Source organism: Macaca nemestrina, chromosome 5 (genome assembly GCF_043159975.1).
Source record: "Macaca nemestrina isolate mMacNem1 chromosome 5, mMacNem.hap1, whole genome shotgun sequence".
Lineage (NCBI taxonomy): Eukaryota > Metazoa > Chordata > Mammalia > Primates > Cercopithecidae > Macaca > Macaca nemestrina.
Window position 1 is genome coordinate 43291864 of NC_092129.1, and position 27778 is coordinate 43319641.

The 27778-nt window shown below is 40.9% G+C and overlaps 1 protein-coding gene across 6 annotated transcripts in view; it reads right to left on the reverse strand.

Annotated features, from left to right (window-relative positions):
- Positions 1-27778, reverse strand: part of LOC105465711 (NHS like 1) — a 273877-nt gene that overhangs the window by 114897 nt on the left and 131202 nt on the right. Inside the window, exon 1 of one of the 6 annotated variants that reach the window (XM_011714288.3) lies at positions 10354-12072. The exons of the other annotated variants lie outside the window; for them this stretch is intronic. Within the exon in view, the coding sequence (XP_011712590.1) occupies positions 10354-10369 (16 nt within the window). The 5' untranslated portion in view covers positions 10370-12072. Of the gene's footprint in view, positions 1-10353; positions 12073-27778 lie in introns of those variants that run through there. 6 annotated transcript variants of the gene reach the window in all.

The following is a 27778-nucleotide window of genomic DNA, read 5'->3' on the forward strand; positions in this document are numbered from 1 at the left end:
AGATAATGCGGAAAAAAAATTAATATAGTCAATAGAATTTTCTGCCAAATTGAATGTAGGAATAAGAAAAAAAAGTAGTTGGCTGGGCGCAGTGGCTCAGGCCTATAATTCCAGCACTATGGGAGATAAAGGCAGGAGGATGGCCTGAGCCCAAGAGTTCGAGACCAGTCTGGGCTACACAGTAAAACCCCACCTTGACAAAAAAAAAAAAAAAATAGCCAGGTATGGTGGTGCATGCCCGTAGTCCCAGCTATTCAAGAAGCTAAGGTGAGATTACTTGAGCCCAAGAGGTCAAGGCTGCAGTGAGCCATAATTGTGCCACTGCACTCCAGACTGGGCAACAGAACAAGAAGATCCTGTCTCCCCTCACGACACCCCCTTACCAAAAAAAGAAGTCATAAATGACTTCAAGGTTTTTGGCCTAAGCAACTGGAAGGATGGATTTGCCATGAAACGGGGAAGTCTGCAGTGGGATAGGTAGGGGTGGGGGACAGGAGTTTTGATATGTTCATAAGGTCAGTTAGACATCCAGGTGAAAATGTGGCAGCTGGATATTCGTATCTGCAGTTCAGTACACCAAATACCAGACTGCCTTACTGTAAAACAGCAAAAGACTCATGACATTGACTAGGGAATTATCGTAAAGTGAGAATTTTCATTGTGCGGTGACGATCTGCTCTGGCAGAGAGAGCCTGTTCTCTCACTTCCCTACAGGGCATCCATACAGACTGATCTAATTTTAGACATGACACTGAGCTAGTTGCTGGGGGGCCACCGTCAAGCAAGAGACAAAGGAGGGTGGCTATTCACACACAGAGGTTGAAGGTTGCTTTCCAAAATTAAAAAGAGGGCAAGGGAAAATTAGAGTAAAGGAAATCTAGTCAAACATAGTCCAAAACAGCAGTCTAGGAGAAACCTGTGGTATGGCACGTGTTAAACGAATCTCATTTATTTTAGGGGCTCCAGTTATCCCCTAGCTCACAGACACTTCATCTTTTGCAGATAACACACCAACAATGGATCCATTCTATGATTTCATGAAGGTGAGTGAGGACTGGGGAGCGACTAAGACAAACTCATTTTCAGCCAAGTGTGTTATCATAAGGCAAATAACATACAAACAAGGATTTATGATATTTGCCATATCAACCAACATCGACTTTCTGTGGCAAGCAGAAACGACACTGGATGTTTTAGCATCCATCTCTATCAGCCATCTCTATAGGAGCAGTCTTGTAAACCCAAACCTAAAAGTGATGGCAAACATCAAACTAATGTTTTATATTTAAATCGTGCTTACAGACATCACAACTTTACTCATCTGCATTCAATCTTTTCAGCGTTTATAAACTCCGCATTTTTGGAGAGGTGGACATATGTCATCTTTTTCTTTTTTTTTTTACTTTAAGTTCTGGGATACATGTGCAGAACATGCAGGATTGTTACATAGGTATACATGTGCCATGGTGGTTTGCTGCACCCATCAACCCGTCATCTAGGTTTTAAGCCCCACATGCATTAGGGATTTGTCCTGATGCTCACCCTCCCCTTTCCCCCTACTCCCGATATATGTCATCTTCTGAGTATGCTACTGATTTTAAACTTCCATCGTAATTTACTGACTGACAATTCAGTTGGACAACTCCTACACTCCCTGGCCTCTTCTCTCTGAGATGAAAAATAGGCTGCCAATTACTGGTAGAAGAAGAAATACAACAAGAAGAGAAATAACCCATAATTAAGGGGAGCTCATTCCCAATTCCTCAGTACAGCAGTCAACCTAAACTAAGGACATTTCCACCTATATAAGGATAAAACCGTCCTCCCACAGATTTCTCTCCTCCTGATGTGAAAAGAGTTTGTAAAAATAAAACAATTTTATAAAAGGCACCATCTTGAGCAGTTCAAATCTTGTTGTAAATTTTTATCAAGTATTTGTTCTGCCAGGAAACATTTCCAAAAAGGAAAGGTTTTGTCTCAATTGCTGTGGCAGCAAACACTTCCGTTGGAGCTGTTAGAGCAGTATCAGGATACTCTCACTGGCTTACGTAGCTTTCAAAATATTTGTGTTGCTACCACGCTCCTTTGCCAATATATGTGACTTGTAATACTTTTTTATTCATCTGGATGTATTTATACAACTGTGTAGGTCCAGAAAACTTTTTAAAACTTGGCGTAAATATGCTGTGATGAAAACTGAGAAATACATCTGCCTTTCTCACTATGCAGAAATACCATATTTGCAAATTAGGGTACAAATCAGTCTTTACTTTCACAAGCCCAAATTAAGCCCTTAGAGAGGTCAAATTTAAATAACATCACTATATATTACAGAGAAAATACCAGCATCTTATGTAAATTATTACTTAATCCTCAATATTCTATTAGGCAGGATCCAGTATCAGAGCTACGGAGATCTTTACTCCAGGGATAAGCAGATATGATTAATGGATAGAGCTGGGATTTCTTGAATATTCTTTACAAACCTGTGTTAATTATTTGGGTTATTTGGGTCATGATTAGCAGGGAAACCCTTTACAAAGTCTCTGGCTTTGCTTTGTTCGCAAAGTCAATCTTGGGGAAAGAAGAACCCCCGAAAGCTGGCACAAGAAGCAGCACCTTTACAGCGGGCAGGAAAACAACCAGAAGTCTTGGGACTGAAGAGACCCAGACCGGTGAGAAGTCCAGAGCATCAGAGAGGAAGAGTTTCCTGGGGGTAGGAACAGTGACTGGTGCATGGTAAGTGCTCATCAACACTCAATGAAATTAACACACCCCAAATTCTATCAAAATATTTTGGTCAGAGTTGATGAACTTCAGAGGTATTTCAAAATATCAACAAATCTTGGATACCCTTTGACATATAATTAGCCACCTTGGGAGAATATTGACCTCTTTTGCATAAAATACTGGGTATTCGGTTACAGCAAAACTTTTCCAGGAAAAAAGACGGGACTTGAGCTTCCTTTGTCCTCTTAAAATTAGGAAAGGGTCTAGATAAAGCAAAAGTACAAATCTGTAGGAGATGGCTAAGGAAGGAGAGATAGAGTACCACCACTGGGGCTAGGTGTGTTCATATACTTCATTTTCTTTTGCCATGCCATCCCACGTAGCTAACACCAAGGCATTTTCTGAGGCCCCTTTCTCATTTACTCTGTTTGGAATCAGAAAAGTTGCCACTCTCAATGTCTGGTATAACCCAGTTTCCCCATGTGATCTTCTACCAAATCAAGCATCCTCTAGGCATCTGCCAGGCTCATCAGCCAGGCTCCTGTGGTCCCCTTTGCCTTCCCTTTCCTAAGAGACCACTCATCAAGTCACTATTCTTCCTCCCCTGACCCTGCTCGCAACGCTCGCGCCCTCGAGAGAGCAGAAGCATCTGTCTCAACTTTTATTCTGAAAGTTCCAGCAACAATGAACCTTGCACAGTTCACTCAGTGAAACAAAATGATGAAGAACATAGGTGGCCTCTTGTGGTCAGCAAAGCAGAGATTTTCTCTTTTGCTCTCAAATGCTGTCTTGCAAAATTTCACAAGTACAAACGTATGTTATCATCTGACCTTTTGAAAACTATTCTGTGCATATATAAATTCACTTAAAGTGTACTGCAACTTGTGGCTCCTAAAGTTCACTTTATGCTATTTATATCTTTTTGTTATAAGAAGACATTCCAAAGAAAAAGTGGTGATGAGCACTCACATTTCTCTTATCATGCACACCTCCCCCAAGTTAAACCCACAGTCAAGTCACTCCGGCCTTTTGTCTCAATGGCTCTCACATTTTGACAGTAACAACAACAAAAAAAGTTCTAAATGTAATCTAAGTTAACAAAGACTGATAAATGTCACATAATCACCAGATACAAGATCAATGCTGCTGACATTAAATCAAATTGTTTGTCATTCTGTTGGCTGTCAAATTAAGATCTCTTAATTTTAAATGCAATTGCTACATACGATTGTATAAAATAATTAATGTTCCCAATTTAAGACTACCCATCTTCCACCCCACATCCCCAATACCATATCCTGCCAAACTGTTTAATCATGCAAAATCTATTCATTGCTTGAAAACCCTCAGGTTGTTTTCAGCAGTATTTTCTTCTGATGTTTAACATAGAAAAATATATACCCCTGCATACCTTTGCACCTGGTTAATGGTGGTGACATGATGTCCTGAGAGGTAAACTGCCTTTATCACACGGGTCCATCCGCCTTGCCTATTAACTATCACCTTTGCTAACGTGTGTGTAGACTACTGACCACATCCTTGTAACTAGAAGGAGTTCAATATGGCTTAGGTGTAATACTGCTCCCCCAATGAGCCATCACAGAGGAGGACAGCTAAGGCGAGGTAGGGGGCCTAAAAAAGAGAGACATGAAAATCAGCAAATAAAGGAAACCAGAATAGGTAGAAATGGAACAGGAGATATTAAAATGAAGAGTTTAACTGAAATATTTGCTAATGCTTTCAGTAATTCAAGTTATTTGATTCAGTTCCACAAAATTACCCAGAGCATGAATCCTTGCACAGAGCATGCTCCAGAAACAAGCAGACCTCAAGTTCTCCTTGTTTTAGGCAGCAAAACTCTGTTAACTGCTCTTTTAGTCCATAGGGTAACATCTCAATATACAGTATTACACAACCTATTTAACATGGTAATCTGGCTTCTACTGCAACATATTTAAAAAACAGATTTTGACTATTCATGGAAGGAAAAAAAGACAACTAAAAAGCATGATAACGTTTTCAAGGAAAAGACAAAAGAAATAGAAGTCTAGCCAGCTTTGTTTCGTTTATTAAATTCCAAGGGCTTTCCCCACCAGTTTGAAAAATGCGTGTTATTACCACTGTGTTTATTAAAAGTGCTATTTTAAATTGCAGACTGAGCAAATGGGAATTCCGCTTGGTAGCTGTTGATTACCCACTAACAATTATATGCAATTTTAAATGAAAGGAGCAGGAAAGAACCAGAAAGAATTGTAGAACAATAGTTCTAAAAGCCACTGATAATTTATATAAAACTCGACATCTAAATGCATGATAGTAAAATGTCCAGAGTTAGACAGATGCCATATTCCCAGGGTTGCTTTGCATTTTGATTTTTAAAAATCTTTCAAAATGGTGCTCAGAATCAACTAGCATAAACTTTGCTCACTGATTATCTGATAGCTTATTACCAGATTTAACAAGAGGCTAGGGACCTTCCAGAGCAAATGGTTGCTTACTAGCTCACTTGAAAAATGCACTTGTTTGAGCACAGAAATAACAAATCTGTTTCTGATTCCTAACATTATTTTCCAAATGCTGCCAAGAAAAGAATCTAAGGAATTCTTTTACATACACAACATACACGAGACAACTGGAAAGAGGCCTGTGATCTGTTTCAGGGTACACAATGAGGAAGGATAGGGTTAGTTTCTAATATGAACTGCCCTTGTGGGAGCAGAGGCACATGCCTGAGATTGTTCATAGCTGTAATCTCCAACATAACTCTTTGCTATTATTAGACAACCTAAAGGCCTTCCTAAATCAGTAACTTGTGAAGCAAAAAAGAGTATAGACAGGACCCTGTCGTTCGGGGCATGCAGGCAGCTGGGACACACCCAATTCCACAGAATTTACCACTTTTCTGCTCCATGAAACTAGATTTCTACCTCTTGGAAGACACATAAAGGCTGAGGAAGGGAAAAAACCTAGTCCAACACAAACCAGGTAAAAAGTCCCTAGAGAGAATGCAAAATCAGGTAAAATCCATTAGTAAATTCAGGAACTTAAGGTCTATTATGCTCATAAAATACAGTGAAATTATTCCTGGAGCACAGAAGGATATATGTATGCATCCTGTCCATATTAAAAGCAACATCAGGCCAGGTGTGGTGGCTCACGCCTGTAATACCAACACTCTGGGAGGCCAAGGCAGGCGAATCACTTGAGGTCAGGAGGTCGAGATCAGCCTGGCCAACATGGCGAAACCGCATCTCTAATAAAAGTACAAAAATTAGCCAGGCAAGGTGGTGTGCGCCTGTAGTCCCAGCTACTCGGGAGGCTCAGGCAGGAGAATCACTTGAACCTGGGAGGCGGAGGTTGCAGTGAGCCAAGATCACACTACTGCACTCCAGCCTGGGTAACAGAGCAAGACTCTGTCTCAACAAAATAAAAATAAAACCAACATCATTTAAAAAATATTACCTCATGTTTAAAACTCAACAGCAGAGAGTCTGCTTTAAAATTTTCAACGTTGTATAATAATCAAACCAATTATTTCAAAAGTACATATTTTAGCATGGTTCACTTCTGTTATACTAATAAGGGGGACTTAGCAACAAAGTCCCCTTTGAAGAGAAGGAGGATAAGCAGGAGAATGTTGAAAGACTGAGTCATCCAACAGACTGAGCTATCTAATGCAACCGTTTAAATTTTTGGCTCACACTGAGTTGACTGCAGTGAACTAAGTTCAATTTTGTTTTTTGTTTTACCCCTTCTCAGCGGGATAAGAGTTCATGAAAGAAGCCGAATCGATTAAAGGAAATAAAAAGGCAACATTTTCCTTTGCATGACTGATCATAATGGGTATGTACATTTTCAACTCTTCTACCTACACATACAAACTCATCTTAAATTCGCATTGCCATAGTTTCAAAGGCATCCTCAAAGCAGCTAAGTTGGATATCATTCTTACAGTTCTCCATTAAACACACCTCCCATGCAGCTGCCCTCAAGCTACGTGATTTTACATGCGGTCCACTGAACTGGGTTGAATAGTGTCCTCCCAAAATCATGTCCGCTCACAACCCTGGAATATGACCTTATTTGGAAATAGGGTCTTTGCAGACGTAATTAATTAAGGTGAAGTGATATACTGGATTAAGGGTGGGCCCTAAGTCCAATGAGTGGTGTTCTTATCAGAAAAACATCTGACACAGAGACACAGCGAAACACACAGGAAAGAAGGCTGTGGGAAGACAGGCAGAAACTCAAGTGATGTTACCACAAGCCAAGAAATGCCTGGAGCCATCAGGAAGTGGAAGAGGCAAGGAAGAGTCTTTCCTGGAGCCTTCAGAGGGAGCATGGCCCTGCCAACTCCTTGATTTCAGACTTCTAGCCTCTAGAACTGTGAGAGAATACATTTCTGGATAAGCCACTCACTAAGCAGTAATTTGTTATGACAGCTCTGGGAAACTAATGCAGATTTGTCTACTAACCAGTGCCAGTAGAACAGTACTTCACTACCAGTCTATAACAAGATTAGTACAGGAAATGAGATTAAACGTTTAAGAACTTTTATAGCTGTTTGACAATGTGGTGATATCACACAAGCACATGATTTTATGTTTTACAAAATATCAGTCTGTAATGGTTTGGAAATTTCTTTTAAAAAGTCTTCACCGAAGTTAGAGAAGCACTGCAAAGATAATTAGTATTTATAAAGTTAAAGCTGATTTACTATAATTAAGAAATTTGCATTCGGAACCATTTCAGAGAAGTGTAATTATGTTCCACGTAGCTTTAGTAGTAAAAACATTTTATTCTAATTTTTATTTATTCTTTAAAAATTTTTTTCGAGACAGGGTCTCACCCTATTGCCCAGGTTAGAGTGCTGTGGCACAATCATGACTCACTGTAGCCTCGAACTCCTAGCTTCAAGCAATCCTCCTGCCTCAGCCTCCCAAGTAGCTGGGACTACAGTTCCATGTCACCACATCTGGCTAATTTTTTAATTTTTTTGTGGAGACAAGGTCTCCTTATGTTACCCAGGCTGGTCTTGAACTCAGGGCCTCAAGTGATCCTCCCTCCTCAGCCTTCTAAAGCATTGGGATTATAGGTTTGAGACATGGCACCTGGCCTATTCTACTTCTTAGAATAATCTGTCAATGGTACACACAGTAGTTTGCTATTAATCATATTACTTGCTATTAATCATATGATTAGCCACAATTCACTTCCCAGACCATAATGGATCACTTGCTACACAGTGAAGGAACACACCATGCCTTTGTTAGCCACAGAGACCTTAGCTGAACTTTACAGTACATCTTCCCGAAGACTGAGTGCTCAAATGTTGCACATACAAAATGTAGTTGGGAGAAGCTGATGTATCTGAGATACTTCAATAGCAAAGAGTGATTGCAACTATATGAGTTACCATAGTGACAGTAATGAGAAAGATGGCATCCTTCTTCAAGGAAGGCCAAATTGACACAAAGCTGAGTGGACCTGGCTTCAGAAAAGAAACAGTCTAAGTAGAGAAAAGGAAATCCTGCATCAATGTGGGAAGCGATCTGATTTAAATGTTTTCTTTCAGCAATTACAAGAAACACACAGGAACATGATTTAAACCAAAGGAAGAGCAATCATGTTTCCTTTAAAATCAATGCTAATCACAACCACATATGCAATAGCCCCTAGGACCTTGGCTAGCCACAGACCAATGAATGAAAGCCACTTTTCCAAAGTAAGAACAAAGCATCAACAAGTAGCTCTTACTATTCTTCTGCTTAATCTCACTCATCCTTACTTTATCATGGGCTTGCTTCATATGTAGGGCAAAGGACAACTTAAAAATTATTATTGTAAATCAAGAAGCTATAAGTCACAGGAAGCGAGTAGAAAGTCAACTGTTTGTCCTAGCTGCTGGGAGATCAGAGAACAGGCTTTAAAAGGGTGAGATTGTGGATTCCTGATTAGAACACACACTTCAGCGTAAAAGCACTTAGTTGTCATCACATGCCATACGTTTGAGTTTTTTAAGTTTTCTGAGTTACCACAGAAACTAAGAGTCCAAGAAAATGAGAGATTCTTTAATAAAATGAAATGGCTGCTATGGGAATGGGTGGAGAAAAATATGATGAAGCTGCAGATGTCCTACCCAGTGACAATTCCACACCCATATTCAATTCGAAATTGTAAACCTTAAGCTATCATTGGATTGTAATGATTTCAGTTGCACTGTGGAAATTACACCAGGTAGCATGTACCTTCATCCAATAATACCACCGACTCTTCATACCTAAACTTTTTATAGAACAATTTTGTAAAGAAACAGTGTGATGAGAGCTCATAATGCCTTTCATCTAAAATTATTTTTCGGAAATACTTAAATTCATGTCAGCCCATGACTCCTTGGAAATCCACTGCAACTAGATACTCTCTGTAGTGAGAATTAATCGAATGCTTAAGGAGAGAAAAATGTGACGTTCCTTTTTGTTCTTACCGCTCAATTTCACCAAACTTGCACCTACTATATAAAGAAATATCCCAAACACCAAGTTCAATATTAAAGACTGGTGGGTTTTAAGGTGTCAAAAGAAGGTTAAAACTGCAAAGGCTGGGTCTACAAAATCCATGTCTATACCTCAGGAACAGACTTTGAGGACAAAGGAGCAATCCACAAGCAAATAAGCCAGGACCACTTTATTTCCAAAACTTGAAAAGATGTCAAGAATTTCCCATCAACAGAATGACATATACTGAAAGATATGAACAGAACAGTTCCAAGGAAATTCACCTCCCCCTCTACCCCCGGCCATTTCAACAATCACACAAACACACTCTCACATGCCTACAATAATTACATTATAACAAGAGTTGGAAGAAAAATAGAGTTGACTGAAAAAATAAATGCCTAAAGATGGAAAATACTTAGGAAGTACTATAATCCATATGTGGCCAGAACAAGAAGTATGTTCTTTTTTTTTTTTCTCTTTTTTTTTTTTTTTTTTTTTGAGACCGAGTTTCACTCTTGTTGCCCAGGCTGGAGCGCAGTGGTGCAATCTCGGCACACTGCAACATCCGCCTCCTGGGTTCAAGTGATTCTTCTGCCTCAGCCTCCCAAGTAGCTGGGATTACAGGCACCCGCCACCACGCCCAGCCTAGAAGTATGTTCTACAGTCAAATTAATTTCATTCCTAAGTTCACATAGTGAAGCTTAAAGCAATAGAATCTTTTACCCTTTTCTACTCATTCTAACTCTTTACAAGAACAACTCCTTACATGAAAACCTCTCTAATAGACTCATACTACCACTGTAAACTATTCCTATATTTATTAAGTTGATTTTAAAAACCTTCTTTTAAACTTTTAGCTACTTTTGTCTATAACAAAACACATACAAAACACATTCAAACACAGAAATATCCTTTCTGTCTAAAAGAGAATTCCATCTCCCCAGCAGGAGGTCTTTCTTCCTGTTTGCAACAAAAAAGAACAATGACTTTTTCACTTTCATACTTACAAAACTCCCTCAAACTTTGATTTTTACTGGAACCAGCTCTGTGATTTAGACTCTGATGCTAAATGACAATCTTCCCCAAGTAGAACTTTCCCACCCAAATGGGCACGAAGGCCCCTCACCTTTCAGGCAGAACATTCTGCAGCAGTTCCATGGAGGGGCTGTGCTCTGTGGTCTGATGAAGCCTGCAGTGCTAGGCACAGCTGTCTCCCAGCCCACCTCCTCAGCGCTCACTGCCAGAGAGCAGGGCGGCCAGCCAGCGCCTGTTACTCCAGGAAGCCACTGCCCAATCCCCAGCCTGCTGGGCTGTGCTGCTGACACCTCCCTATCTCTCCTGGGTTATTTCACACCATGGAATCAGCCTGCGATCATCTTGAAAAGGGAAGGGAGCCAGGGGTTAGCAGTCACCGTTCATACAGTCCAGTGCAGACCAGCCCAAGGGTGAGCCCATTTGTTTGTGCTTCTCTCTCAGCATTTTCCACCACAGCGGATGCAGCTCTTCACGTGACCAACGACACAAAAAAGAAATCACTCGATTCAGTTTAACCTTTTGCTATTTTATTATGACTTACTATTTATGTAATTATGACTTACTATTCACTGACTTCATTATTCCTTTTCTGTTCACATGCTCCCCTTTTTTTTCTAATATAGAGCAAACCATATACTGGTACATAATTAACACTGCACATTATAATAGGAAACTTTGCACTCCATTGTCTGGGTCTATGTAAATGAGTGAATATATGTGAAATGCTCTTTTGGTCCCAGACAAATCATAAGCACTAAGTAAGTGCTACCATTACTACTACATACTACTATTTAAAAACGGGGTGGGCATGGTGGCTCACACCTATAATCCCAGAACTTTGGGAGACCAAGGCGGGAATATCACTTGAGCCCAGGAGTTTGAGACCAGTCTGGGCAACACAGTGAGACCCCATCTCTTAAAAAAAAAAAAAAAATTATCTGGGCATGGTGGCATGCACCAGGGGTCCCAGCTACTTGGGAGGCTAAGGTGGGAGGATTGCTTGAGACCAAGAGGTAGAGAGTGCCTTGGCCAGGATCATGCAACTGCACTCCAGCCCAGGCAACAGAGTGAGATCCTGTCTCAAAACAAAAAACAAACAAACAAAAAACAAGAAAGCCCCTTGAATATTAGGATAAAACTGTGAAGCATGTTATACTTCTATGGCATCATTTTTTTCAAATGAGGAAACAAAGGCAGCATTAGATTATGCAAATTTCTAACTCTGTTGTGGCTATGATGAGATCAGTACATTTCTTCCCCTCCACTGGAAAGCTAAATTCACTCTGGCAAGCTCAAGGTTACTTGATTGCAGACTCTCAAACACAGGTGGAAAGTGGCAAAAGGAATCTTACGACAGATCTGAAGAGAAACAGTCCACAAATACTGCCTCAGGAGCACCCTGCTTGAAAAGTACCGTCTGAACCGTAAGTGGCCCTGTGGTCCTTCCCTACAGAGACATGAGAGTCTCCTGGCTCAGGAAGTGGCCATTGTTCACAGGACCCGTTGCTGTTTGCAGGTCTTCCTTTTGACTCCACAGGATGCAGGAAACTGACTCACAGAACCAATCTATCTATCTGTCTGTGTCCTGGGGTGCTCACTGCCACACACTAAGGATGCTCTATGTTCTTTTGGCTTTCGATAGATGGTTCAGCATATCCCGGTGGGGTTTCTGCTCCCTGTCACCCTGAATCACCAATAGCACCTGGGTAATAAATATGTTATCTACCATAAGGAAGTCACCGTACTAGTTTCCATAATCACAAGAATATATAAGAGGTCTCTCGCCAGAAGCTAGTTAGGATTTAAAAAAAAAAAAAACAAAACCTGCATTGGGAATGATTAACAGTGATATTAACTCTTCTTTTTTTTTTTTTTTTTTTTTTTTTTTTGAGACGGAGTCTCGCTCTGTCGCCCAGGCTGGAGTGCAGTGGCATGATCGTGGCTCACTGCAAGCTCTGCCTCCCAGGTTCACACCATTCTGCTGCCTCAGCCTCCCCAGCAGCTGGGACTACAGGCACTCGCCACCACGTCCAGCTAATTTTTTCATATTTTTAATAGAGACGGGGTTTCACCGTGTTAGCCGGATGGTCTTGATCTCCTGACCTTGTGATCCGCCCACCTCGGCCTCCCAAAGGGCTGGGATTACAGGCGTGAGCCACCGCGCCTAGTCTGATATTAACTCCTAGAACAGAATGGGAGGGAACCTCATAGCTCATTTCGTTTGTGTAAACCATGAGGTGATTGATTCACCTAACAAACAAGATCAAAACCAGACCAGCTGATTAGCCTCTTCCATCTCACCACGGGACTCTCTCCATGGCTGATCTGAGTTATTCTCTGTCCTCTCCTGTTCTGAGTAGTCCCTCCCATGTAATTTACGAATTACGGAGGTATTCCTGAAAATATTTTCATGGGTTACATTCAACTTTTGGAATTGTATATAGAGAGAAAGCAGCTCCTACCTTGGAGACTTAAGACTTTTGAACACAGGCTAATACACAGGGTCTCGGGGGATTAGGTGCATTTAACAGCACTCTGAATACTCACAGTTTAAGCCCTTTTTTTTTTTTTTTTTGAGACGGAGTCTCGCTCTGGATGGAGTGCAGTGGCACAATCTTGGCTCACTGCAACTTCCACCTCCTGTGTTCAAGCAATTCTCTGCCTCACCCTCCCAAGTAGCTGGGATTACAGGCGCCCGCCACCATGCCCGGCTAATTTTTTTTTGTATTTTTAGTAGAGACACGGTTTCACCATCTTGGCCAGGCTGGCCTTGAACTCCTGACCTCGTGATCCACCCACCTCAGCCTCCCAAAATGCTGGGATTACAGGCATGAGCCACTGCACCTGGCAGTTTAAGCCTTTTTTTAATAGAGATGACTTTATATGCTGGAAAGAAAAGTGGATTGAAAAGTAAAGAGAATTTCATTCCAGTCATGTCTATATCACTATCTAGTTCAAGCTTGTCCAACCTGTGGCCCACATGCAGCCCAGGACGACTTTGAATGTGATCCAACACAAATTCGTAAACTTTCTGAAAACATTATGAGATTGTTTTGCAACTTTTAAGTACATCAGCTATCACTGTATTGGTGTATTTTATGTGTGGCCCAAGACAATCCTTCTCCTTCCAATGTGGCCCAGGGAAGCCAAAAGATTGGATGCCCCAACAGTTAGTCTCTACAGCAGTTCATGGCCTGTAAATGTGAGGACTGAATAGAACATGGGGACTAAATTAACTCTAAGGTTCCATCTTAACTCATTAATTTCTTATTTTTGGTTTGAATACACACACATACTATTAGGCACATTATGTCAGGTCACAGGAAAAGAATCTTTGCCTTCTTGAGGTTTAGTGCAAGAGATGAGTGGAATAAATATAATTCAGTGTGGTAAGTCACATGACAGAAGAATACACAAAATTCATAATGATCAATGGTAGTTCTTGCCCACTGCCATCTAATGAAGCTACCCTCCTAAGGTTAAAGCATACGTAATTTAATGTAGTGGCTTGAATAGTGTCCACTCTAAATTCATGCTTACCCTCAGAGTGTGGCCTTATTTGGAAATAAGGTCTTCATAAGTTAAGGAAGGTAAGAATCAAGATGAGATGATACTGCATTAGGGTGGGCCCTAAATCCACGAAGAATGTCCTAATAAGAGAGAAAACGGAGCAGGGCACGGTGGCTCATGCCTGCAATCCCAGCACTTTGGGAGGCCGAGATGGGTGGATCTCTTGAGGCTGGGAGTTCCAGACCAGCCTGACCAACATGGAGAAACCCCGTCTCTACTAAAAATACAAAATTAGCCAGGCGTGGTGGCGCATGCCTGTAATCCCAGCTACGCGGGAGGCTGAGGCAGGAGAATCGCTTGAACCTGGGAGGCAGAGATTGCAGTGAGCCAAGATTGAGCCATTGAACTCCAGCCTGGGCAACAAGAATGAAACTCTGTCTCCAAAAAAAAAAAAAAGAGAAAAAAAAAGGATACACAGAGAAACAGAGGTGGTCATAAAAGATGGAGGCAGAGACTGGGAGGTGCTGTCACAGATAAGGAATACCCGGCACCAGCGGAAGCTGGAAGAGCCAGGACAGGATTCTCCCTTAGTGCCTCTGGAGGGAGCAGGACTCTGCTACCACCTTGATTTTAGAACTCGGGTTTCCTGAACAGGGAGAGAATAAACTGCTTATTTTAAGCCACCATGCTTGGGGTAATTTGTTACAGTGACCGTAGGGAACTTACACATTTAGCAAGGTAATAATTATGGGAGATGGTCATGATTTGTTTTTCTTTTAAATTGTCTTCAATTTATGTTTACATAGGCTTAAAACCTATTTTTTCCATACCCTTGTACTTACTGCAGCAAAATTTTATAGCACTTCTAAACAGCACAAATACCAACTCCTACTAAATTGCTGAAATTATAGGTATCACTACCTGAAACTTCACAGCATTAATCTCAAGCAATGACAATAAAAGGGGTTTTTCTTAATGTCAAATATAAGATTATCATATTAAAAAAAATTCCTTGTGGGCCGGGCACAGTGGCTCACATCTGTAATTCCAGCACTTTGGGAGGTCGAGGCAGGCTGATCACCTGAGGTCAGGAGTTCAAGACCAGCCTGGCCAACATGGTGAAACCCCATCTCTACTAAAAATATAAAATTAGCCAGACACGGTGTCGTACGCCTGTAATCCCAGCTACTCGGGAAGCTGAGTCAGGAGAATCGTTTGAACCTCGGAGGCGGAGGCTGCAGTGAGCTGTGATCATGCCACTGCACTCCAGCCTGGGCAACAGAGTGAGACTCCATCTCCAAAAAATAAAATAAAATAAAATAATAAGAAAATAAAATCCCTTGTGTTTACAACTGTATGTCTGAGAATAAAACACGAAAGGGCACACTGTTCAAACTAGGAAAAAGTAAGAACTATCCATTGAAATTATGATTGTCTGCCACCACTGATCATTGCTACTGAGACTGAAAAATAAATACCTAGGAAGCTTTTGTGAAAGGGAGTAGGTCCAAGATGATGCGCACTCACAGGATTTGTAGCCCTCTGGACAGCACAAAAGTCTTGCCTTTGCCAATCATGACCTTAGGGCGGCAACCACTTCTCTCCCTTGTAGGATTACGACATCCAGCATCATGTTAAAGTTTAACATTATTATCTCTACAAGAGGGAGTGGTATCCACACATGCAGCCAAAAATATTTAGATAATTATGTCTTCAAAACCACTCCAGTGTGATTTCACTTGTGTGCTACCAGTTTAATTTTGATTTCCAGAAAATAGTGGGGATGAGAATAAATTAGAAATTAGTTTGCAGAATACAGAGAATTAGTCATCTAGATCAGCTCAAAATTTGTCTTCATTCCTGGCAAAACACAAAACAAAATTATACAAGAAAAACAGGCAAACCATATCTCCTCCCTATGTATCCTCTTACTCTTGCCAAAAAGCCCAGATAAAGATGGAAAAGTCCTTTTCCATACCCATTCACAGGTCTGTTTCACCTCAACTGCAAAGTACAGCAGTCCTCCCTTATCCAAGGTTTTGCTTTTGGTACGTTTAGTTACCCCTAGTCAACTGAGGTCCAAAAATATTAAAACAGAGATATCAAGACAGAGGGAAAGAGACCACATTTATGTTAATTTTATTACAGCATACTGTTATACTTGTTCTATTTTATTATTATAGTTATGTTGTTAATCTCTTACTATGCCTAATTCATAAATTAAACTACCATAGGTACGGATGTATAAGAAAAATATAGTATATATAGGGTTTGGTACTATCTGTGGTTTCAGGCATCCACTGGGTGATCTTGGAACGTATCCCCCAAGGATAAGGCAGGGCTACTGTATTCAGACAGGTGATGCTTATTTTCATAGCTGTATCTCTAGACATGCTTTTAAAGCATGAGAAGCTTGTGAAGTCAGAGGAGCCTGAAGACATATTTCCCATCACAGTGCTTTCCATTTCCCCCTGGATGCAAGAGATTGGAGATGTTGAAACCCTCTGATACTTTTAAGATGAGAATGACCAGGTTAAGCCAATTCCCCAGAGAGGAATCCACTCTGGTGATACCTATGACCATGACTAACACATTTGACCCAGTTTTAGTCATTCTCTACTCCCCTACTATTCTAGAATACTTCTAGTTTCCCCAGTGTTCTGAATCTCTCAGACAGGAGACTTAGTCTGGGTTTTTCTATATATTTATTACTACCTCAGGAACAAGAGAAAGAGAAAAAAATTGTAGCATTATAATTTTAAACTGGCTAATTTCACTTTTTCCCTGGCTCACCAGGGAAACTGATTTAAAACCAGACCCCATTTTAGTGCCCTCAGTCTATCCAGCTCTGTAGGCAGGGGAATATGGAACGTGGGTTTTTGTTCTGGACACTGCCTCTTCCCAGCATCGTCTGGGCCTGTATCCTGTTTGAGTTTTCTCCACTCCAGAGCCAGGCCTGACTTACTCAGTCCCAAGCGCAACCTTCATCCTCTTTGCATTTTCTTTTAGGAAATAGCTGAATCCTAGGGTATTCTGTGCTGGACTCAAACTAACCACGGAGCAGTAAGACAACTACACAAATGCTTCATGGAGGCTCTTCGATGGCCTCTGGCCTTGGGTAGACACATTCACATCACTGTATTTCCTCCCTGAATCATGGGAGATCTGCTCTAATTCGCCATTTAAAAATATACTCTCCTGGGGCTGGGCACAGTGGCTCAAGCCTGTAATCCCAGCACTTTGGGAGGTCAAGGCGGGCAGATCACAAGGTCAGGAGATCGAGGCCATCCTGGCCAACATGGTGAAACCTCGCTCTACTCAAAATACAAAACTTAGCTGGGCATAGTGGTGCGTGCCTGTAAGTCCCAGCTACTTGGGAGGCTGAGGCAGGGGAATCGCTTGAACCCGGGAGGCAGAGGTTGCAGTGAGCTGAGATCGTGCCACTGCACTCCAGCCTGGGGGACAAAGCGAGGCTCCATCTCAAAGAAAAAAGAAAAAAAAAAAAGTGTATACACACACACACACACACACACACATACACACACACACACCCCCTCCTGAGCCAGTTCTTGAGGTTATTTCAACTTTTTTTTTCTTCGTAGCCAAGCCTAGGTCTCTTGACATCACAGTCAAGAAAGTAGCCCTCATTTGGCTCCTTTTCATGAAATTTGTGCCTTCACTCATGGCACCTTAGCTAGCTCTCCTAACACCCAAAGGGTTAGATTTTTCTTTTCTTTTTTTCTTCTTCTTCTTTTTTTTTTTTTTTTTTTTTGTAAGAACCTTTAGGTCCTTCTGGTTTCATCTTCCCGGGGAAGGTAAAGATAAATTTCCAAGTTGACCTGGGCTCTTAGCTTAGATAACTTTCCCGCCTCTTTCGGTTGCCCTTAGCTGTGGCAAGCTGCCTTGACTTCCACTGCTGTCCGCTGAGCTCCAGTCTGTAACTCCACTCATTTCCTCAGAAGCACAGTGCCACCTCATGAGCAGCAGTGCAGAAAGGAGATTTTACTATGGAACCTTGTGCCATTTACGCAGCCCTGATGTCACTTCAAAGCATAGTGCCTATGGCTGAAATGTTTCTTCGAGACAGAGTGCTCCTTGGGACCTTTGTAGTTGATATTTTTTCTTTCAAAATCTGACCTTTTAATCCACCTTCACACCTATTACATCTTTCCAAAAGAACTCCAATTGCACCATCCTTTCCCTCCAGAGGGGGGAAAAAAAAATCATGTGTCTACTTATGTAAAAAACACAAGATAAGGAAAAATTCTAAACTCCTCATGTAGCAATAAAGGCCCGTCTGGACTTATACTCAGTATTTTTTCCAAACTATTCTGGACGTATCCCATTAAGTGACCCCCTCGGTAAGCTCTGCGTCATATTCCTTAGGGTCTTGTACCTCTGTTGTCTTGGATCAGGCTACTGTCCCCTTTGTCTGGAATGCAGCCCTCACCCCCATACTCTGCTTTTTACTTCTCTAAAGCCTCCTCTAACCATGCTCCTCTCCAGCAGCAGGATCAATCTCAAGCTTGCACTTTGTCCCATGGCACTTTATTCACGTGGCTGGCATGGTATTACAATTCTGCCCACCCAATATGACCATTCCTTAAAGTAGGGATTTGCTCATTCACACTTAACTTCCGGTACTTTTCAGGGTGCTGGAACATGATAGGTGATCCATGTTTGTTGCACAAATATGTAAAGCAGAATTACTACTACTTTGCTATTTCATCCAAAAGCAAATCATTAGTGGAAAGTATATAAAACCTAGATAAGATACATAACCACCAGCATAGATTCCTATGAAAAGTCATAATTAATATCTTCCCTAAAATTAAATAGACATATTTTCCCTACACACAATGGTATTAAAACTCATTATTAAATGAAAGTCAGTGATCATTAATAAACTTCATGGTGAAATCTTTATAAACTATCATTTCCTTAAAGGATTAATAATCTGAAAAAGTCTCATTTATAAACAAACACAGATACCGTTCTCTCTCCAGGCAACTTCACCACAGCAAACTCAGAAAGCAGTTTTTCCTACTCTCATTCTGCCTGAATTAAATATTTGAAGGGTGATGGAACTGAAAAAGGAAGAAAAATATTTTCTGGAAATAGCTCTTACAAGAGAATGAACACCAGTATGTCCAGATGGAGGGAGGATACCGAAAGATGTCATAATAATGACCCCAAATTCCCTTTCTTAGTAAACTTATAAGGAATTGTATTATAGGAGAGAAAAACAAAACTACTGGAGTCTAAATTGTTTTCTCTTTGCCATTGCCACTATGCCTAACATATGTGTATTACATTTCGGAGGGTCTAGGTTAAAGCACATAAAAATAACCTCATAGGAAAGATACAACAGTAGGTCCTTTCATGTTGTGTACTTCTATACAGATCAATGGGACACTCCGATTTCTATACAGATCAATGAGACTCTCCGATTTCTATACAGATCAATGAGACCCTCCGATTTCTATACAGATCAATGAGACCCTCCGATTTCTATACAGATCAATGAGACCCTTCAATTTCTATACGGATCAATGGGACCCTCCGCCCACCAAAAAAAGTCATTTGTGTCCTTTTCTCCCAAGCATCTGAGTAATCTGAGGAAGTAAAAACCATAACCAACCTTCAACTACAGAAACAGGTGCAACTCCTCCATCCACAAAATCAAGAATTATTCAAGTCCATGAACCAACCAGACCACAGTTCTGCCACAATGTAGGTGTTATTAAAACATAAGCAGAGAGAGTAACTGGACTATAATTACTTTTAATCGTCAAACAAAAAGATAAAATTCCAGAAGACATACTAAGATATTAAGAGCAAGGTATGCCAAGTTAAATGTCCAGGCTTCTGGTAACTTCTGCATAGATAATTGAATACATTATTCTAACGGTTAATTTCTTTAAGGCTTACTTGTTTAAATACTGTGTTTCGAAACCAACTAAGTATTTGAAAAACCCAAAGCTCTGGAAAGAACTATGGAATTTCTATAAAAAGGTAGCTTACTTCTGAAATTCACCACATTCACCAACTTTTGTTCCCCTTTAACCTTAGTAACAACGTTTCAAGGAAGAAGCTAATCATTTCTCTTTCCACTTCCAAGCGTTCTGAGTAGTGAGGCAGTTTGAAACTTTAGGAATACTGAGTTCCTTCAGGAACCATAGGATTTACAACAATAATGGTTTGAGGAAACCACAGCATTCAGGCTCCTTCTGTCTTTTTCCCTGTCTTTAAAAGTTTAAAAATAAGCAAGAAAATGATTCTTCAAATTCGCAGACCATCTTCAGGGGTGGAGTCTTGCCACGGTGCATGATAATTACAGAGTTACAAGATCCACAGAGCACAGTGCAGCCCACAAAAACAGCTCTTCTGATCCTCCTCTTGATCATGCCGAATATAATCTGAGCCTTTTCCTTTTTTATTTTTGTTTTACCTCTCTCTATCTCTCTCTCTCTCTAGCTTAAAGTCAATAAAGTTCTAGTAGAAGTAACTTACCTTTCTGTTAATGTTAATGGCTGAGATTTACTTTGTGTTACTTTGTATTTTTATTTAATGTATCTTTGTAAATTCAGTTATTAACTATAAGACTACAGCCACTCAAGAGGGAAAAAGTTCCAGGTCAAAAATAGAATGCTAAGTTTAAAGTTTTAAAATGCATCTATTGCTTTGGAGGCAGGTGTGCTTCTGACAGCTCTATTAAGTTACTCAACTGTCTCTAGGGACTTCAGTTCCTAACAAAGAAAGGCTGCAGCCTGGTGCCCTTGAGTTGGTTTTTTGTTTTTGTTTTCTTTTTTCCTCTTTTGTTCTTTGAAAATTGAATGAATTCTGTTCTTGCGTGGAATAAAAGTGACACGAGAAAGCCTGTTTTTAGGACTGGCGTTCTTCCCGTTTTGTCTTTGCTCTGGTAAATTGCTTGTCTCCTACACATCTGCTTAGAAAACTCTCTGTGTGATAGAGAGTGACTAAGAAGCTTCCAAAACCTGCTCTGTAAGGTCAGAAGAGGAATTTGTCACTTGACCCTCACAGGGCAGTCAGGAATGTCAAAATTAAAGAAACTAATAGAAAGGAACACACTCTCAATACCTTAAGAGGGGACAAAGGAATGTAAGGACATAGCCTCACTGGGCCCTCTTGGGTGCACGTCTTGAGCAAGCTAACTCACTTCTCTGCATCCTCCCTTCTTAGCTGCCAAACAAGGGATCAAACAGGGTATCTCGGAGGTTCTTTCCAGCCCTGACACGTTAGCCTTGTTGCTAACTCTACTTGGATCCCTTCACATGTCCAATTTAGAGACTGTGTACAAATATTTACTAAAATGCTTCAAATGGCACCGAGAGAAGAAAATATGTGGTCATTGCTTCAATAAGAGCTCTCTCTAAATAATTACTAAAGTTGATTTCTCTCATTAGGTAAACACCAAACAGAATTCTCTGAGTTTTCATTTCATCAGAAAAGAAAGACATCTTTAAAACTGTCACCGTCTCTGACATTTTACAACCAAAACAGAGAGTAACTATGTAAAATACCAAAAGCTTTTTCTATCAGGAGTGAGACTCTTCTGTCAATTCTTGAGTGTTTAGAGAATGAGAGAAGGGATAACAATGCTTTTGGAAACTATTTTTCTTTTCTCTGAGCCTCGTTTCTTGAGTCACAGAATTTTCTGTAATCTCTATTTTCAATTAATTTAAGTTGCATTTAAACATTTTTGTAGGTCTCCTATGTGCAAGTCAAAGTACTCATTGAGCAACCACTGTGAATCTAGGATGCAAAATGGGGATTATAGCATTTCAACACAAACTAGTAAAAAGTCATGTGAATTCTCTGTACTGGGATATTAGCGGTTCACTAACAAATTCATGGAAAACCAGAGGGTCAGATCAGCTTTTTCAGCCACATTTTATATAATTCCCATTCGTATTAATGAGGCTCAAATATCATTTAAAGTATTTGGCCAAACATGTTTAGTAGAGTAGAATTGGTTTTAAATAATTGAAATACGTCTTATCTTCACTATTTCTTGACTTTTTAAATGTAGAGGATACAAACAAAAACATGAAACAGAAATCTGGGGGACGCAATTTCAACAAAATGAAAAATGAGTAAATAAGCTTGATGTCTAAATATCAGATGGAGAAAAGAGAGTGACAATCCACATGTTATTAGAGAAAGTGGTTAATGGTGAAATCAAGGCTTAAAAGCTATACTTGCTTAGTAAGCGAAACAAAGCAGTAGATGATAATCCTCCTTGAAAATTCAGAGTGATTTTTACAGGAGTGATTAAAATGTTTACAGAAAACACTGGGATGGCCAAATACAGTCACAAGTCCATAATGTTAACACATACACGTACTTTATTTCACTGTACCCAAACAAAAAGCCAACAGAAGATAAACATGTAAAAAACATAGTTACATATTAGAGTAACATCCACTTATCAACGGATTATCTTTCTGACAAATTCAACCACTCAAAATATGGCAAAGAAGAAGAAATCAAAATGGCCTCCAACCAGACAGCATTGCCCACAGGATCGTGGCTCAGGGTCTCATGCATCTTCCAGTCAATACTGTTGCAACACACTGGGTTACCCAGACCCCCCACACAAGGTAACACATGAGCAACACCAAGCCAAACAGCGGTGGGGACTACCAGAAGCAGGTACCAGTACACTGTGGAAAGAGAAAGCCTTCCAGCAAAAGTGAAATACAAAACAGACACTGGAAATTAAAGAACACTGCGGAGATTCATTTCACGCCAAAGCAAAGATCCCTACAACATTCAGCAGCCACCAGGGCATCACCAGGTTACTACAAGGTCCAATGACTAGTCACAGTGACACCAGGGCATTAAAACAAGGTTAAATTGTACTCTTTGATTGAGCAGAGTTGTTGAAGTGTCATGGAAAGAGTGTGGGACTAAGTCACGAGAAGTGGATTCAAATCCAGTCTATACCAATTACCTCTATGGCTTCAAGCAAGTCTTAATATTGCAGGAACTGCTTGCTCACAACAAAAAGGGGCAATGCCACCTGTCCTGCCACTCTCCCACAGAACTATCCACATGATGAAGAAAGACCATGCATGACTACTACACAAAACATGACCTGTAAACAGGCTCTGGGTGTAGACTATACTTTAGAAAGATGTTCATTAAAAAATATTTTCAATTGTTTTAGAATTCTGAAAGACGAATGAGGCAAGTTTCTGTTATATGGAACTACAAATAAGTAAAAGGCATACTCCCCTAGTATTTAATACAAGTTAACATCTAGTCCATATGATCACAGTTTAGAAAAGTATCTCTAACCAATTACCAGGTTTTCTGTTTTTGTTTTTGTTTTTTTGAGATGGAGTCTCACTCTGTTGCCCAGGCTAGAGTGCAGTGGTGCGATCTCAGCTGATTGCAACCTCCACCTCTTGGATTCAAGCGATTCTCCTGCCTCAGCCTCCTGAGTTGCTGGGACTACAGGCACCTACCACCATGCCCAACTAATTTTTTGTATTTTTAGTAGAGATGGGGTTTCACTGTGTTGGCCAGGATGGTTTCGATCTCCTGACCTTGTGATCCACCCGCTTCGGCCTCCCAAAGTGCTGGGACTAGAGGCGTGAGCCACTGTGCCCAGCCCTTTTTTTTTTTTTTTTTTTTTTTTTTTTTTTTTTTTTGAGACAGAGTCTCACTCTGTTGCCCAGGCTGTAGTGCAGTGGCACGATCTTGGCTCACTGCAGCCTCCTCCTCCCGGGTTCAAGCAATTCTCCTGCCTCCACCTCCTGAGTAGCTGGGACTGCAGGAGCACGCCACCATGCCCAGCTAATTTTTGTAGGTTTAGTAGAGACAGGGTTTCACCATGTTCAGGATGGTCTTGATCTCCTGACCTCACGATCCACCTGCCTCGGCCTCCCAAAGTGCTGGGATTACAGGTGTGAGCCACAGCGCCTGGCCCCAACAAGCGTTTTTTACAGTAACTTTTTCAAAGAAAACAGTACAGCCAGGCAGTGGCTCACGCCTATATTCCCAGCATTTGGGGAGGCCAAGGTGGGAGAATCACTTGAGGCTAAGAGTGAAGACCAGCCTGGGCAACACAGCAAGACCCCTTCTCTACAAAAAACAAAATAAAATAAATTAGCCAGGCATGGTGGCAAGCCCCTGATAGTCCCAGCTACTTGGAAGGCTGAGGCAGGAGAATTCCTTAAGCCCAAGAGTTCGAGGTTACAATGACCTATGATTGTACCACTGCACTCCAGCCTGGATGACAGAGGGAGGCTCTATCTCTTAAAAAGAAAAAAGAAAAAAAACAAAACAAAACCCCACCAAAGCATTGCTTTTGTTTTCCAGTTCAGACATACGATCTCTGCTACATACAGGCTAGAGTCCAATAATTCGAAGTAAAAGTTTTTAACTAAACTTCGCAACTAATTTTCCCCTATGGGGGACGGACAGTAGGCTGGTAAGCATAATGACAGGGAAATCTACAGGATCAGGGCAGAAACTGGCCAGACATTGCTATTCATGGGCTTTCCCTAGGGCCAGTGAGCAGGTGCAGAGAATCAGCCTGAGTGCATTAGCAGGCTCTTCCACACTGCCCTGCAGCAGGCAGCAAGGTTCCCGTTGGAAATCACTCGTTCCTGCTGCCAACTTTCAAGGCTTATACACCAAAAGGATCCTGGACTAGGGGCGCAGAGGGGAACCCAGAAAAGGACTTCCTATGGTGGATGAATGCATAGGTGGCTCAGAGTCATGAGCTGGGTTTTGGACCCGATGGTTTTCTGAGAGGCATCACTACTCCACACTGTTTCTCAAAGTACTACTGGTATGCCAGGCCTTTCTCCAACACCAAGACAACAGTGGACTATCTACAGAAATTCCATCATAGCTTGTAACTTCTAAATATTGAGTAAAAAAGCTATGTGATACACATGCATAATAACACCCTACTGAAAGAAATGAAGTCTACCGAAAGCACAATTTTTGAGGGTCACAAAATCAAGTAGTAAGTCAGGACTGACATGTTCTGTTTGATAACATAGAATAGAATAAACAGAAAATAGAGTATCATATGTAGACACGCAGTAAAGGTAAATCATTCCACAAAGCTATTCCATGTATGCATGCCGTGCATATATGCCATGTGTGGCCTGGGAACCAATGTAAAGTGTATTTATTACTTTGGACACAAACAAAACTTTTTAAACTCTCTGACTTAAAAAATAAACTACAAACTTTTCAGGCCCTGAAAACCCCAAAACATTCACACCATAGTTACTGTAGGACATTATTTCCCCCATTTGCAACAAGCATGTATTCTAGAGAAAACTAGCTCAACTTTCTCAGAAACTAGAGAATTTACTAGTTGGATTTTTGTTCAAACCTTTATTATTAGTTGGAGTTGGAACATAACCTTCGAGATTTCTAAAGTCAGTGGCATAACCTTCCCCTGGTTACAGTGACATAAGAACACAGATCAACTGAATAAACCAACACATTCTCCAGAGTGGCGATGTAACCAAGGTCTGCTGATCCAAAGGAATGTTGAAGGAGAGAAACCCCAACCTCACCAGCTTCATAAAGCATCAATAGCACACAAATGAGACACGGTGGCTCAAAAGTGACTTGTAAATGGAACAGAGCTAAGATACTTATGACAGCACAACACTCAGGCATGCACACTTAAGGACAAAGAGTTGCACTTGGGAAGCTAGCAAGGAAAAAATATTTAAAACATCCTTTTATAATGGGAATAGAGTGTGTTGAAGAACTCAGCACTGAAATGACTTTCACTGTAGAAATCAAAGTTCTTTTTCCAGGAAGTCAAAGCATTCTATGTACTTTCTACTGGTGAAAAACTTATGTAAATAAATAACTACCAGGCAAGATGATCACAACAACCAAACTAAGCACCAGCCACAACCACCCACAAGGTAAATTCACAAACTGCCTTGTGTCTGCTTTGTAAAAGAATCCCCAACCAATCAAGACTAAAGCAATACCCACCCTTGTTCAGGAGGGAATGCTGGTTTATTTCAGAAGGCAATCCAGAAACACCAGATACCCAGTTTCTGCTTTAGCTGAGGCTTTTCTAGTTACAAAGTGAAAGAGAAGCTTAGGGAATAGAGGCAAGGGAACTTATCGACAATATACTTATATACTTATTCTCATGTTCTCTCGTCAAGTTTATAGAAAGGACAAAACTCAAGTGATACTGTTTAAGGAAATCTCAACTGCTTGTGGCTTTTATTAATACTTGTGAGTTTTCCTTCAAGAAAGCCAAACACATATTAAGCCCAAACCTGACAATTTACTTCTACCACGAAAATTATTTTCACCAGTGAAGAGATTAGCCTTTATTCTTGTTCTATACCTTTTTCAATGATGTACAAAAACTTATTAAGCTATGTCTTAAAACATAAAAACAAACCTACAATACTACAAGTGTACAATTAGTGATGCAAGCAGCATATTCAGAAATTTGACCAACCTCCCACAAACCACGATTACTTAGGGGATGGGAATTCAGAAAGTCTTAGCTAAGTGGCGGGGTGGAACTGGATCAGTATGGGAGTCATGATCTCTTCTTTCCTCAGAGCTTATCCCCTCCTCTTCCCTCCAGGTTACTGCCACCTTCTTCCATTCACTACCACTCCCAATACAGTCTTTCTCAAAAATAAGAGGGCATGAAAATGGGAAAGTAGAGTCCCTCTTCATGCCACCAACCCTAATGAGCACCCACTCTAGGAAACCCCTTGTGGGCCAGGATGCTCCCAGTAACTTCACAATTCAAGCCATTTTCACATTGACTCCTCAGTATGAGTTACTCAGAAGGTTGCTTTACATCAAGTGTATGCAGTACTAGGCGCTCTCCAAACACAAGAACCCACGATGTGCCCGCCACATGAGGCGCACGCCCAAGCATGCACCCAAACACTAGAAATGAGTCCAGAAAATGATGGTATTGGCAAGGGAAGCACTGGCTGGGAGACTTGGCCAACACGTCCTCCCCCTACGACCACAGCGGGGAAGGATGGTCTCAGACAACTGCTTGCCTATGCAAGCATTCACCATTTCTCTTACGGCCTAAATATCCAAAGCGAGATGCAGCCGGCACAGTAACGAATTTTAGCAAAAGCTAAATAAATAATTGTTGGTTTAATGTCTATAATATCTGCTAGTCAGTCATCAAACGTCAGTGATGAACTGATAGACAATGCTCAGAGATGCTGAATTCAACGGAACACAGAAGAGGTATGGTACAGGCTAAAGAGGGGCAGACCACAGCTACATCACTGCAACCAGCTTCAGGCATCCCCAGCCTTACACCTCACACATTTGTGTATATGAAGAGTGTGTATGTTGATTATACATAAATTTTCCAATCACATTTATTAAGACAGTGATTGCCATAAATATAATCTTTAATTAGGGAGATTAGAAATATAAGGTAAAGACTACCCATAGTTCACAAAGCTAGAAAAAGTAAAACTATACATTGGAAAAAATCACAGATGCTGTTGCTAACGGAACAAGTAATTATGAAAATCTGTGACTTCTCTTAATAAAGATACCCTAACATGGCCAGGTGTGAAGGCTCATGCCTGTAATCCCAGCACTTTGGGAGGCTGAGGTGGGTGGATCACCTGAGGTCAGGAGTTCAAGACCAGCCTCGCCAACATGGTGAAACGCTGTCTCTATTAAAAATACAACAACAACAAAAATTAGCCAAGTGTGGTGGCACATGCCTGTAATCCCAGCTACTGGGGAGACTGAGGCACGAAAATCATTTGAACCCTGGAGGTAGAGGTTGCAGTGAGCCGAGATTGCACCAGAGCACTCCAGCCTGGGGGACAGAGTAATACTCTATCTCACACACACACAAAAAGGGAGCCTAACATGAAAATCTGTGGTTTCATTACTACTTTCCCTTATGTGCCTATATAATCCCTTCAATCAGAACTTTGTCTTTTCTCAGCCCCTAGATGACCGAGTTCTAACTTCTA